Raw genomic sequence first — 14,300 nt, forward strand, 5'->3', positions numbered from 1 at the left:
AAAAACCCACAGACACTGCGGCCCCCTGGGAATTTAGTTTGACCCGCCTGCTCTAGAAGATGTGTGCAGTCTGACAGTTTAGCAGAAAAAGAGTAAATGTTGGCAGGTCCACGTCTTCAGTAGGAGGCACTTTGTAGGAGAGCATGTGCTCGCGTGCACTTTCCTGTATCGATGGAGAATTTGGTCGGATTGGCAAACGATGGCTGCCTCCTTCTGGTTCTGACCCTGTTAGGGTTTCACAGTTGGTGCTGGCGTTCGTGGATATGATTAATTTATCTCTGGGGAAATTAGCCTTCAAACAACCCTTAAAGATACACATTTTAATTTCTTAAGTTAAGACAAACCATTTTCTGGTGTTTTGTACTTTTGTGAGTAATGAAGGAAATCAATTACAAAACATATCAAAATTGATTAATGAATTTTACAGTGAAATGATTTGCAACTAAAGTTCATCAGCAAAATAAAAGGTATTGGTCCAGAAAGTCGAAGGTCTAAGACTAGGAAGGGCACTTGTAACCTGGTGCAAGTCACTACACCATTTCAGTAAAGGTTCAGTGGTGTAGGTTAGGGTACCGCCCCAGAGACAATCATTTGTACCTTTTTAAGCACTTTTCGGCCTTTTATTTCTGAGATTGTAGGCTGGTGATGTGTCTGTTCTGGTACTAAACTCAGCGTCTGTTTCCTGTCTTTGCTCGTGGACCGCGGGGACGGCAGTCCGTGGATTTGCACAGCACAAGATCACCAGCTTCGAGGAGGCCAAGGGTCTGGACCGCATCAACGAGCGCATGCCGCCCCGCCGTGACGCCGTCAACAACGTGGGACACTCCATGGGCAAAATGAACGTGTCGGAGCCCAACGGCACGGACGATAACCGCAATATACAGTGAGCCGCCCTCGCCGCTCCTCCAGCTAGCGGTCAACCGTCCTCTGCTACCGCCAACACTACCTGTGTCACCAGGACACGGCACAACCATACGCCCCGGTCTCTCCGCTCTTCACCGATACGAAAAAAAACAAACGAATAAATACAAAAACGAAAATCCGAAAATTACACACAACATCCGCGACGACAAAGGACATCTTCATCGACAGAAACGAGACACTCGCTTGAATTTTTTTAAAAGTAGGGAACCCCCGGTCTCCTTGTACAGGACAGGACGTGAGGGTGGTTTTTTGGGGTTTGACTGGGATGTGGCTCGTGGGGGGGTCCCGCTCTGATGGAGAAGACCCCGATGTTCTGCTGAGAGGGGGAAAGGCGGGCGGAGTGAAGAAGGGGGGAGGGGTGGGGTGGGGAGGGGTTGCACGAAGAGGACAGGAAGTGCCCCCCTCCCACCCCCCCAGACTGCGTCAGCCGCTTCCTGTTCCCGTCCTCCGGCAGACAAACGGGGATCTCGCAGGTTATAAATGTTTTCTCTCACAAATTAACTTCGCCACAACACATTGGAGAGGGGAGTTTCGTCAGTATTCGCTCCATATATATTTAAATTTTAATTAAAGATTCAATTCATAATTCTCATCTTCTACAAAATGATCTTGCTAATTACACATGTTTTGCTACTAGTATCAATAAATAAAAATGAGGGAAAATGGTATCTTATTTATAAAAGAAGGACATTTAAATATGCGTAAAAATGTAAAACTATTTGCAATGCAATCTTACCTGAGATTTTTTCTTTTCTTTGTTTTGGTTTTGTAAAATGCCATGAACCCAGAGATGGGGCTGTGAGTGCTAAGCTCTGTTTAGCAGAGCGGTCGGCGGCCATTTTGATCCAAGTTCATGCTACGGTCTGAGTTCTGGTTCTGCCTTGCCACCACATATTTAACCGTTTCTCACTTGCCTGTAATCAAAAAGAGAAAAAAAGAAAATGCGCACGGTATGTGTTGCTAAAGGAGTTTACCAGCTCAGTAAAAGGTAACAAAAACTGAAGACAATAACTTGTACAGCATCTACAGAAAGCATCAGTGCATGCGGTTAAGTTCCTTACTGATATGTGAAAATTTGTGCTGTGTTTCAATATAGTAGGTCTGAATTATTTCCCTCTTTAAATTAAATTTGTAAGGTTCTATTTAGTTTTTTTTTATATATGATTTTTTTAAATAAAAGATTCATATTTTTCATTTATTTTTTCATGATTTTCCATAGTTTGTTTTTTCTTATAATTTTTAATTCAATTAAATGAAACATTTCATCTTGAGTTATGTTCTTGCTGTACAGCCACTGAAGCTCTTAAGGTCTGAAACCTTGTGTTTTTTTCTTCAGTTTTTTTCATTGTACAGAAATTGTTCAGCGGTGTGAACGAACATATCGTTCACACCGCCAAAGCATGATCGCATGGTTTAATGAAATGTAAACAAATCTGACATGGGCCGCGTGTCTCACTTTTAAAGGGGAAAACTATATTCTCATTATAATTCTTAATAATATTCTTATTATTATAATTAAGCTTATTGGGTTTTTTTGTTTTGTTTAGTTTCTTTTTTCCCTCAACTGTTATCTGATCCTTGTTTGGTCTCACCGTGTTTACTTTGAAAGAGCATTTTTCTCATATATTTCCTCTAGAAGGGCATTTTGGCATTCTTCTTCCCAGACAGCACACACACTGTAAGCATGACTTTTGGGACCAATCACTTTTTTACTCTTGAATAAAATATGCATGAGCCATGGACGTCTCTAAACCTCTTTCCTACCTCTGCAAACATTTGCGCTGCACACACACACACACACTCTCTCACACACACACTCACACACACACTCACATATACTCACACACAGATTCTCATACACTCACCCACACACTCTCTCACACACACACTCTCACACACACTCATACACACTCTTTCACACACACTCACCCACACACTCTCACACACACTCTCTCACACACACACTCACACACACTCTCACACACACACTCACATATACTCACACACAGATTCTCACACACACTCACACAGTCACACACACACTCTCACACACACTCATACACACTCTTTCACACTCTCACACACACCCACACACTTTCACACTCTCACACACACCCACACACTCTCACACGCACGCACACTCTCTCACACACACACTCTCATACACACAGACACACTCACACACTTGCACACACACTCTCACACACTCGTACACACACTCTCACTCACACACACCCACACATATACTCTCACACACATTCATACACACTCTCACACACATACACTCACACACATTCATACACACTCTCACACACACACTCACCTACACTCTCTCTCACACACACACACGAAAAACGTGTTTGTAAATCACACACGCATGAAGAAGCACCATGTGTCAGTGTGTTCAATTGAGTGACACAGCTCTTTCATCAGCTGCTGCTGTAGTTTACAATGAACTGTAATCACATATCATTGCTGTAATTATTTCTGCTGACCCTTTAAGCAAAGTCGAGTGACTAAAAGGCATTATAACCGTTCCTCTTCGATGTGACTAGATAATCATTCAGATAGACAGAGGGAGCTACAGGGGGAGCTAAAATCAATACCCTCACCACGCAGCAGTAAATATTCTGATCTGTCGCTTACGAAATGAGCTGTCTGTGTCCTTCCAGTGTTGATATACAATCAGTGTATGGCTGTGCCTGTCGGAGGAAAAACCTGCCGGATATTCCTCACAGATGTCAAACCAGGTGCCCGGTCATACCATCCACACATCGATAGTGTGTAGGCACTCAAGTCGAAGGTGTAACCGAGCTACAGGTATATTGGTGTACACCTGTGTTAAAAGAGAAGTCCAGTCAGGGTGATGTGGATGTTATAGACACAGGACAGCTTCATCTCTACTCCCCATGTTAAAAACTCAGGCTCTGCTGGATTAGACATCTATCTTTATAGACATCTATCTTCAGTCTCACCTCACTGCAGGTAACCCCCTGACTGCCACTAGATAAATATGCAAAAATTAATAAAGTATTTATGAGTACCAGCTCCTCTGCCACCATGCATATAAAATAGTATACAATATTTTATACGAGTGGAACCGAAAATTAGTAGGGACTTTGGGTCTTTGGAGGAGTGCGTCAGTATTGGTGGCTTAAAACAGAGTTGGGCCATTGCTGTTGTACCCCTGGGTCATGATATCAACTAAGCCAAATGTAAAAACATTAAGGTTTCACAGACACACACAGGCACTTAATCTGGGACTACACTGTGTCTTGAATGGAGAATCAATTCAAATGTAATTTCAAGATGAAAAAAAAAACATTTAGGGGGTTTTCTCGACTGTTAAACATGGTGGCGGGTAATGTTTGACCCTCAAGACAACACAAGGGTTAAAATGTTTTTCTCTCCCTAATGTAGGCTACTCACTTGCATCTACTCACTTGTGGATTAATAGCCTACCAGAACTACAGTTCTGTCATTATACTTTTGATGTGAAGAGACTGAGCATGTTTGCCCAGTGTAAAACCCAGCTATGACCAGCTTTAAATACCAGCTACCAGCTGTTTCAAAACATAGCTTGAGCTGGCCAAAAAATGTTGAGTATGGAGGTGGTCAACCAGCTGGTCAACCAGCTACCAGCTGCATTATGTTTTCAGCAGGGTGATTTAGTAAAACTACAGTTCCACTACACACAAGTTCAGTCCCTTTCATTCAATTCCTCTTCCCTCACAGTCTCACCACTTGCTTCATATTATCATTCAATAACCGACGTGAACCAAGTACATTTTTTATGTTAAGCGATGGTGGCATTACCACTACAAAGACGCACTTTCCACAAGGAAAAGTGTTCTTATTTAAGTGATGAACGCGGGGCATGGGGAATTATTTGTATTTGTATTATGTTGATGCCTCGACATAAGTTCATTATCGAGGACCGTATGCAACTAACATACCGCTATAGTCATATGACAAGCTTCAGTTATTTTATATACGTACTGTATAGCTGCGCAGCCATTTTGTGTAGTAAGCTGTCGCAACGCCTACGTACGAGGGTGCGTACTGCAACCTCGGATGTGCGGATGACTCACTAGGACTTTCCCCAAGTAAGAGCCTCACGTCATTCGATGTGGGAGGTATCTCCTTTGGGATATCCGAAGGGGGGTCACAGCCTTGTGAACAAATTACTCTCAAATCACTGCAGACAGACCCTTCTGCATTCATAATAATCTCTATTTGGTGCAAGGAGAAGAGACATTTCGGAATACAGCTGGCTGTATCTTCCCCCGCAGGCTAAACTTTGAATGAGAGGCGATCAGGGGGAATGCTGTGTGGTTTGCCAGGGTTTTGCACTTTGCACGATGCCCCACTTCAGATTTAACACGTTATGTCGCCTCCAATGTTGTGAAATATCACACTAGCAGCTGCAGATATCTGTTGAGGGGTAGAAAGACAACATATCTGCTGTTTTTGCTGGGGGGGGGGGAAAGCAGAATTTTTAATTCACACAGAAAATAGATCAGATTAAAAATATATAAAAAATATTGTGTCTTAGTCAAATTAATTTAAAAAGGTGAAAACGAACTTCTGCATAGTTGAGAATGGTAGAGAACCAGTGTAGGGGGAAATTAAATATGGTGACGAAATCCAATGTCATGATGCCAGCCTTCAGGGAATTTGGAAATATTCCCATTTCACGAGCGTCCTCTTAAGCATTGCCAAACCCGCCACAGAGATTTCAAAGTAAAACATTTTGATTACTGATGCTCTATGGTTCCCATAGCTATGTGGTTGCTCGGTTCCCAGCTCCCCCCCTTTTAATTTAATCCTCAACCATGTTATAATTCTGGGGGATATGACACTTACCTAGGAAGATGGCTTGAGGTGTGTGCGTGCGTGTGTGTGCGTGTTTGTGCTTGCAGTGCTAATAATAATAAATACAAAAAAAAATAAAAAATGTATTTCATATAGCACTTTTCAGGGTATCCAAGGACACTTCACATAGTTACTAATAAAAAATAATAAAAAAGATTTTAGCAAAAGAAATTAAAAAAGAGCGGTCATATATTATAGACGGGTGCATCCTGTTACACATAATTTCCTGGAAACCCCACATCCTATAAACTGGACAAGAAGACCGGTACAGTAAACTTGCTTCCATGGCAACCGGACGGACATGATCCTGAGCGTCGGGCCAGGGGTGTCAGCACACAAGACGCACGCTATCTCTGAACCCCGCCAGAGGTGCAGCTTTGGGGCCTCTTATATCCTTCTCCTGATTTTAAAGGCAATTTGTTTGGAATCCTGGAATTGCAATTTGAAATTCCCTCTTCGGATGTTACGGTGTTACACAAACTCCACCCTGTGGCGAAATATGTGAACTGCAACTTAGAGCTCTCGTCAGGAAATTACGGAAAATGTGCTTCAACATTTGTTTTCACACACCAAAATATGCCTCAAAATAAGCATAAAGCTGAATCTTTAGGGAAAACGGACAAGCCATAATACAAAGACTGATGTCTCAGTCTTGTCCAGCTTTCCTCTATGCATATTTGAGCCAGAAAAGTTTGTCCTTGAGTGTCACTTTATTCGCCGTTTTCGCACCCAAATAACGGAACCAATCAGATTTTTTTTCTCTCTGAAAAATCATTCCCCTGCACTAGTATTGTGTAAGCAGTAAAGACAAGAAAATCCTCAAATAAACACGTTTGGGAACGAAGGACTGGAAACTAATCACCCGGTTTATGGTAAAGCCAGAGAACAGTTGTATGATTAATCACTGGCTGGTAGGACATGAAGTCAGGTCAGACAGAAATATGCACTGTCACCTTGACTGTTTAAAATGTACACCAGTGAAATAGAAGAATAGGAACATATTTCTTTAATTGCCTTTGTGTGTGCGTGCGTGTGTGTGTGTGTGTGTGTGTGCGTGTGTGCGTGTGTTCTCACAGGGAACTACTTCTCACACCCAACCAGATACACACACTAAACTACAGAAATTATGCTATTTTCTTCTCTCTCTTTTGTTTCTAAAATTTTCCATGACTGCCCTCTGTCTGCTTCCTGCCATTCTTCCACAGGAAGCGGCTACGGGAACAAGGGAACGAGGCGGAATCCTGTGGTGACCGCTCCCACCTCTCCCACTTACAGCACCGTGGGCCAGCCAGGGTGGGCATCGAGCATTCGCCCAGGGAAAAGGGCAGGTCCCCGTAACACCCAACACACACACACACACACACACACGGGATAGTCATCCCGGCGCAATCCATCGCACACTCAGACACTGTGTGGTCTTCCATACACACACTTCATTGGTGGCACAGTGCTGGCACACTGCAGGACACTGGTTACTGAACGAGTAACAGACGACACCCTCCCAAACTCGCCCGCACGCTCTACAGACCTGAAGATGGACCCGCTGGTCTGGACCTTGTTTCTCCTGAGTGTCTGCTTGTGTACCGTCTCCTCAGGTAGGGTGAACCAAGACTCCGTCTCTTACATCAGTGACAAATCTGTCATTTGGTTATTCAGAAACACTCATTACTTTGGAATGATGTAATTACATGTTGTCTTTTTGTTTCTGTGCTAAAACAGAAGCCATGTTAATAATAATAATAATAATAATACAATTTATTTAAATAGCACATTTCTCAAACCCAAGGACACTTTACAGAGGATAAAACAGCAAGGTTCAACTGAAAACATACAAGAATATAAGAATAGAATGTTTGTTATCTCTCTTTTTTGGTTCTTTTATTGACTGTAATGGGGTTTGCCAATGTTCTGGGAATACTGGAAATTGGGAATTGTTGGTCCTCTTAACAATAACAACCGACTCCTCATGACAGACTCATCTGTGATTCCCAATGGCCCCGTGACCCAGACTGAGACAGCCAACAGGACCACTTCAGTCAGCACACCTTCACCTTCCACCACAGGTAGGTCCTGTATCTATGTATCAATGGGCAGAGCATAATGTTATATTAATAAGTTGTTATTTAGCTGATGCTTTTATCCAAAACGACTTACAAACGACTTATCAGACTAGGCAGGAGACAATCCCCTCCCAAAGCAATGTGGGGTCAAGGGCCTTACTCAAGGACCCAACAGCTGAACGGATCTTACTGTGCCTACACTGGGGCTTGAACCAGCAACCTTCCAGGTCCAGGTCTTCTACCTTAGACACTAGGCTAGAGGGTATCATACATATAGCATATATCATAGCATCACTTGAAAGACAGATTAGTTTAGACAGTAATTCGTAACTTTTTTTCACCAAAACAGAAATTTTTGCATTTGGGCCTCGCCGCACTGCCACTTTGTCTTGAACTTTGAATAATGAATTTAAGCTTACTTTTAAGTTATGTTTTTAAAAACGTTTAAAGTAATTAAAAATCACATTTTTAAAACATGGACAGGTCTAGATACGTCTACTATTCAGTTAATAGCTTAATCAGGCCTACTTAATAAAGTGCGGATGTCGCTGGTGTAGCTCGGCAAGTTCGCTAGCTTAGTTTAAATGGATAGGCTCATAGCAGGTTACTATGACAACCCTCTATGGTGACATAATCCTCAGACTCCAAATAGCACATCAGGTGGTTCATTGGGCAACTTAGTATGCAGCATGAAATGTACTCTTTTGAAGTGATGACCATACAAAATGGCTGGTGTTTTGTGAATTGGAAAGGAATGGCATTTCGCAGCACGCATTTCGGAAGATGCTTGTCTACACTCTCCTGAAACTAACAGGCCATTCTGCCCAGCAATGTTCACCTTTTCCTACCAATATAGTGTTAGCGTCTTTCCTTTTACCCTTCTTGAACCTTTTCCATCTTATCCATATTTTTCTTGTAGTATGGTCCCCAGAAGTGTGCACAATACTAATACGTGTGGTCAAACAAAGGCATTGTATTGTATTGCAATTTACAGAGGATATTGATCAAGAACTGTATTAATATTCATGAATGCTTCTCTGTGCAGGTGGACATCAGACTGAGACCTCAACATCAGTCCCAGAAGACGATTGGACAGCAACTCCAGGTAAAAACTTCACTTTATCACCTCTTTTTATCACTCACCTGAGTAAACTTGTACTTGTTATCTTCAATATTAGCCAGCAGCTGTCTGGATAAATATCATAGTTCAACTCCAGAACCATTGTTGGGAAAGACTAACACAATTAATTCTTATCTCTCATTATTTCAGTGGTTCCAGTGACTGTGACATCCCAAACCACTCCTCCTTCTCAGAATGAATCTACAGCAACGCCCACAACCTCAGCGATGGATGCCAAGTCCTCTACATCCCCGCCCACAACCATCCCAGGTAACAATGCCTGCTCAGACACTTGTGGTGTGTTGTGATGTCTGTTTCAGTTTGCTTCAGAAACTTTGACTGAAAAATGCAAGACATTAATTTTTTTTGGTATATTTAAAAAGTATTTTGTTTATTGATATAAACAATATAGGGATCGAGTTCAGTGACTTGAGGTCATGCTTCAGTCATGCTTATATGGCTACAAATATAATTGGTCATTTCAAATAGGAAAAAAAGGTTTAAAAAAATTGATTAAATCTTTTCCCTCGGTCACCATAACTAGGATAGGTCAAATGTTGAGGACAAATTATTAATTTAATTCAATAAAGTATCTTCTTCTTCTTTTTCTTCTTCTTCTTCTTCTTCTTCTTCTTCTTCTTCTTCTTTATCAATGGGTTGTGTATCTGGTTATTGGTCATTCAGCCAGGTCAAGAAAAGTTATATATTCATGTATGCCTCTCTGTGCAGGTAGACATTTTCTGACTGAGACCTCAACATCTGTCCCAGAAGACAAGAGGACAACAACTCCAGGTAAACACACCAGCGTCGCTGTTTATGTCTCATCTGAGTAAACCTGTACTGCTTACCTTGCATATTATCCAGTATCTACCTCATACCCTCAAATTATTCAATATTTAACATCATCAGTGGTACATAGTGACCTAATACACATACAGCACACATTACAAGAGGGCAGATATCTCATTGGTGAGCTTCTGTGAACCTATGTGTTTATTCAGTTCTGTAATAACTATAATGAAATGGCTGTTTTGCTTTGTTTTCAAAGGGAGGGGATCATCTTTGCTCATATTGTTCTGACATTACAGGAAACACCAGACGCACAGAAATGACATCATCCCCTCCAGCCGGCACGAGCGCCCGCGGGGTTACCATGGGTACAGGTCACTTCCACCTTTCTGAAGTTCAGGAACAGACTATAAAAAATGAATCAATGAATCACTTCACACGAACTCTCTGCACATCCTGTTATTCTGTGACACAGGGTCTCGCTAGCCCAGGTCATGTGATGTAACATGTTCTTCTTCTGATTGATTCAGGAGCTTGAGAAAGCGGATATAGAATGGTAGAGAGGGCAATACATTTTCAGCAGGATAGCGGCTATTATTATCATCATAAGGGGGTACATATGGGGTGTGTGTGTGTGTGTGAATTTTGGTACTCACTGCATTACTACACTGCCCTTAATGCAGTGAGTCCTAAAGCATCTAATCTCCCAAGATTTCTTCCCACTGGTGTGTTTTTTCTCACCACTGTTTGAGGGTTTTTGTCTGCTTTGGGAAGTATTTTACGTCATGTGCTACTTGGGGGGTGGGGGGGCAGCGTAGCATCTTTGTGACAGTCTTCAGTAAAAAGTTAATTCACAAATATGCATGTACGTTTATGATATTTCTATGACAGTGCCAATGTACAGTAGTTGAATTGAATGTCCCTGGGTGAGTGAGTTTGTGTTCTCTCTCAGGGACAACAGCAGCTGCACGATTACCCACAACGCCAGGAACTTCCTCTACACGTCCCACCGGCCCTGAAGTGTCCGTATCCCCCACGCCCACACCAGGAAACAGCCTGACCAAGCTTGCCTTCGGTAAATACACTCCCTGTGGCAGGTTTAGGGGAGACCCTCCCTAACACGGGACTGATTTCTCTGGAGAATTCAATGGAGAATTAAGCGGGGACGAGTTAACCCCAGCCACTTTTATCGCTATAGAAACCATATATTCTTGATAGGGGCTTTGGTAAATCCTTCAACTTCTTTCTGGGATATACTGTATAGTGGAGAACCTCCCCACACAGAACAGATTTGTCTGTGGAGTAACACTAGAGAAATGCATTTTCGGATAGGTAGGGATGTGTAACCCCAGACAGTCAGGATTGTTATTGCCATAGAAACACAGACACACTTCTTCTGAGTCTCTATTTTTAGTGATTTTGCCTTTTTGTTGAGCACCTGCGTCGATCCCTCGTCTGCATTCCTTCCCGTGTCGAAGCTGTGCTGCTGATTGTCAGTCATTCCCTTAGTCGTCGAACTGTTGCTTCCTTCCAGGGGTGATGAGTTTTATTCTCATCCTGATCATCGTCATGGTGGCGTTAGTCACGGCGATTCACCTGAGAGGCCGATGCAACAGCACGAAGGAAGAAGGTGAGCGTGTGTGTGAGCAAACGTGTGAGCGTGCGGGTTTGAGTGTGTGAGCAAACGTGTGCGCAAACTTGCGAGAGTGCGGCCCGTGTATGGACATGTATCTGGTGTTGTGTTTGTGTAGACTATGTCTGTGCATGTGTTTGCATGCGTGTATGTGTGTGTGTCTGTGTATGTGTGTGCATGTGTCTCTGCACACACACGTACATTTTCATGAAAAGAATAAAGCTGAGTGTGTTCGAACCCTGACCCCAGGTCTCTGCTTTGCAGGTAAAAAGAGTGGGGATTCGGTGGTGTCTGAAAGGTAGGGAGAAGGACATATTGAAAACTGAATATCGGGCTGAAATTATCGAAAGTTTAGGCTGTAGCATATTGTACATACAGCGTTCCATTGTCTCATCATCATCCGTCAGAGTGCTAGTAGCTTCATATAGATCATCATTTTGTTTTAGAAAATGATATGATTTTTTATTTTTTCTTGTTTGCTCCCAGCCAGGTGACATCGATCGGAGAGAAAGAAAGCATAACTCTGGTCTCTGTGAAAACAATAAACACAGAAACGGGTAAGGAAAACACAAAAGAATCTTGATCTATCAGTCCAAGGACTCAATTTGCAGGGTCAAATTCCAATGCAGACTAAAGGACGTGAAGAAAGATTCTGTATGGAAGAAAGGAGAAAGACCCCCCCTAATATGTCCACCAATCTCATAATGCTCTCTAGAATATGACAGTAACAATAACATTACAACAGTGGTATGCAGAAGAGCATCTCTGAACACACAACGCATCATAACTCTAAGTGGATAGGCTACAGCAGTAGAAGTCTAAAAAATAAGTCTAATACATACCTAATTTTGGGTGATTCTGATTCCATTGAATCATTACATTATTGGCATTTGGCAGAGGCTCTTATCCAGAGCGACGTACAGTTGATTAGACTAAGCAGGAGACAATCCTCTCCTGGAGCAATGCAGGGTTAAGGACCTTGCTCAAGGGCCCAACGGCTGTGCGGATCTTATTGTGCCTACACCGGGATTAGAGCCACTGACCCTGCGTGTCCCAGTCATTCACCTTAACCACTACGCTACAGGCTGCCCCTACATTATTAAAGTAGAATATTTTCTGCATGTTTGACTATTAAAATGTAGATCAGTATCATTTATTATTTATTCTATTGTCAAACGTGTAAATGATGTTGGAGGTCACTGTAGGTCTGTGGTCTTTTACATATGAACCCCTGAATGTTCACTGCCCTGGAGCCAAGATGTGAGAAGAGGGCATTCTTTAGCATCTATGTCTACAAAAGACATCTTAGTTTACCTACCTTTCTCCACTGTCCACAGACACAGATTCCCCTCAGATCTCTTCCGTCCACAGCACCACATTGGACAGCGAGGAGCAGGAGCTGCGCAGAGATCTGCTCAACACTAAGGTGAGTCTGCTCCCATAAACCCAACATGCTTTACACACTACTGCCCACCATAATGTCAATGCAATATTCACACACCACTCCCAATATGAACACATACCTACACACTGCTCCCAGCATGCAGCGCCATTTAACCAACTCGTGTTCCACACTGTATCAGCATAATTTACAGCTCAATATAGACCCACCCCCCAATTCCCACAAAGATCCATTCAAATGCAAAGAGTTATAGTATCACTTGTTGGACAACCTGAAAATAAGATATGCAGACTCTGACAGACATCAGGAAGTCATGGCATGCAAAGGATATGCAATAAAATACTAAATACATTAAGATGCATTAGGTTGCCCTAAATAAATGATGGGTCTTTGTCCCAAACATTATTGAAGGCACTACATAAATATGAATTACATGATAGCACACTGCCTCCATAGGAATATAAAAGGAATAAATTATTTCCGCCAATGTAACCCATAACATATTAAAATATGCTACGCAATGCTTCTTATACAAATGCATAATTAATACTTTTGTTCATGAAAATGCACAACCCTGCTTGTGAAGAACGGAGACTGATGCCTTGTGTTTTTTTTCTTTTGTAGCAGGTGTGAAAGCCATTTTGTAAAAAAGAAATACACAGATGTTGAAGCTGCAACAAGGGAAGTAATGAACTGTGATCTTTTGTATCAGACTTTTGCTTCCTGGAAAAAACTTTTTTTTTTCCAACTTTTTTTTGCCATTTCCTATGCTAATGTGTGTAAAACAGCAGGGCTGTTTATGTGTGTGTGTGTGTGTGTGTGTGTGTGTGTGTGTGTGTGTGTGTGTGTGTGTGCACGTGCTCGCACCTGTATGCATGTGTGTGCTCCTTTTTTCACAGGAAAATAAATGATGTTCTTGAGTGCTGTTATGCTGTTATACAATTGTAAGCATAATGTTGGCTAAAAGTTCACTGCTGTTGAACTCAAGTGTGTCTTTTGAATGACAATGTACATCAATGTCTAATACTGTGTGTTCATGAACTCACCCAGCTGATTTTAATAATTAATTCTACCTCCTGGCTGAAGAATTGCACTAATGAACAAATCCAAGTGACTGGAACAAAATACTGGTGAGGACTTTTAGTTTCTGAACCTGGATGTTGTACCTTTCGTTCTGACACTTCATAGAGAAGCTCTTCTTGCCATGGGGACCCTCTTGCTCAGAGAATCCAGCTGCATCAAAGAGACGATCTGGACTCTAACTTTGCTTTAGGATGACATGCATTTCTTTTCTTCAAGTTGTTACATGAATAATTTATGTAAAATGTGATTTTAACTTATACTTAAAACTGTTATTTCTCTGTTTGAAAATACATAAGGCATTGAATAAGAAACCTACTCAGAATCAAACTCAAATCCGTTATGTTTAATTTTTTTTACGTTTGTCATTTCAAATAAAAAATATCTTTCCTTGACTTGACAAGCGCATTTTACATT

The 14,300-nt window shown here is 41.9% G+C and overlaps 2 protein-coding genes across 4 annotated transcripts in view; both read left to right on the top strand.

The window, feature by feature from the left end:
- The window catches only part of LOC133132692 (protein phosphatase 3 catalytic subunit alpha-like), a 47,505-nt gene extending 46,237 nt beyond the window's left edge, over positions 1–1,268 (top strand). For both annotated transcript variants that reach the window (XM_061248328.1, XM_061248329.1), the window contains one exon: positions 715–1,268. In XM_061248328.1, coding sequence (XP_061104312.1) covers positions 715–887 — 173 coding nt within the window. In that variant the 3' untranslated portion in view covers positions 888–1,268. The remainder of the gene's footprint in view (positions 1–714) is intronic.
- A 5,818-nt stretch (positions 1,269–7,086) lies between these two features.
- ecscr (endothelial cell surface expressed chemotaxis and apoptosis regulator) lies at positions 7,087–14,278 on the top strand. 2 transcript variants are annotated; one of them, XM_061249143.1, is made up of 12 exons: positions 7,087–7,394; positions 7,773–7,862; positions 8,905–8,964; positions 9,130–9,249; positions 9,709–9,771; positions 10,068–10,136; positions 10,721–10,843; positions 11,303–11,398; positions 11,666–11,699; positions 11,888–11,958; positions 12,739–12,827; positions 13,428–14,278. In XM_061249143.1, the coding sequence occupies exons 1-12, from the start codon at positions 7,334–7,336 to the stop codon at positions 13,434–13,436; spliced, it is 885 nt and encodes a 294-aa protein (XP_061105127.1). In that variant the 5' UTR covers positions 7,087–7,333; the 3' UTR covers positions 13,437–14,278. The 2 variants fall into 2 exon arrangements, with proteins under 2 accessions (XP_061105127.1, XP_061105128.1); XM_061249144.1 differs by having other exon boundaries at positions 13,431–14,278.
- The last annotated feature ends 22 nt before the right edge of the window (positions 14,279–14,300 follow it).

Source organism: Conger conger, chromosome 7 (assembly GCF_963514075.1).
Source record: "Conger conger chromosome 7, fConCon1.1, whole genome shotgun sequence".
Classification (NCBI taxonomy): Eukaryota; Metazoa; Chordata; class Actinopteri; order Anguilliformes; family Congridae; genus Conger; species Conger conger.

Excerpts from the sequence above, each read along its gene's own strand:
- ecscr (XM_061249143.1), top strand. The coding sequence starts at position 7,334 with ATGGACCCGCTGGTCTGGACCTTGTTTCTCCTGAGTGTCTGCTTGTGT. Across the intron at positions 9,772-10,067 it reads CAAGAGGACAACAACTCCAG|GAAACACCAGACGCACAGAA; the intron begins GTAAACACACCA and ends CTGACATTACAG. Across the intron at positions 11,700-11,887 it reads GATTCGGTGGTGTCTGAAAG|CCAGGTGACATCGATCGGAG; the intron begins GTAGGGAGAAGG and ends GTTTGCTCCCAG.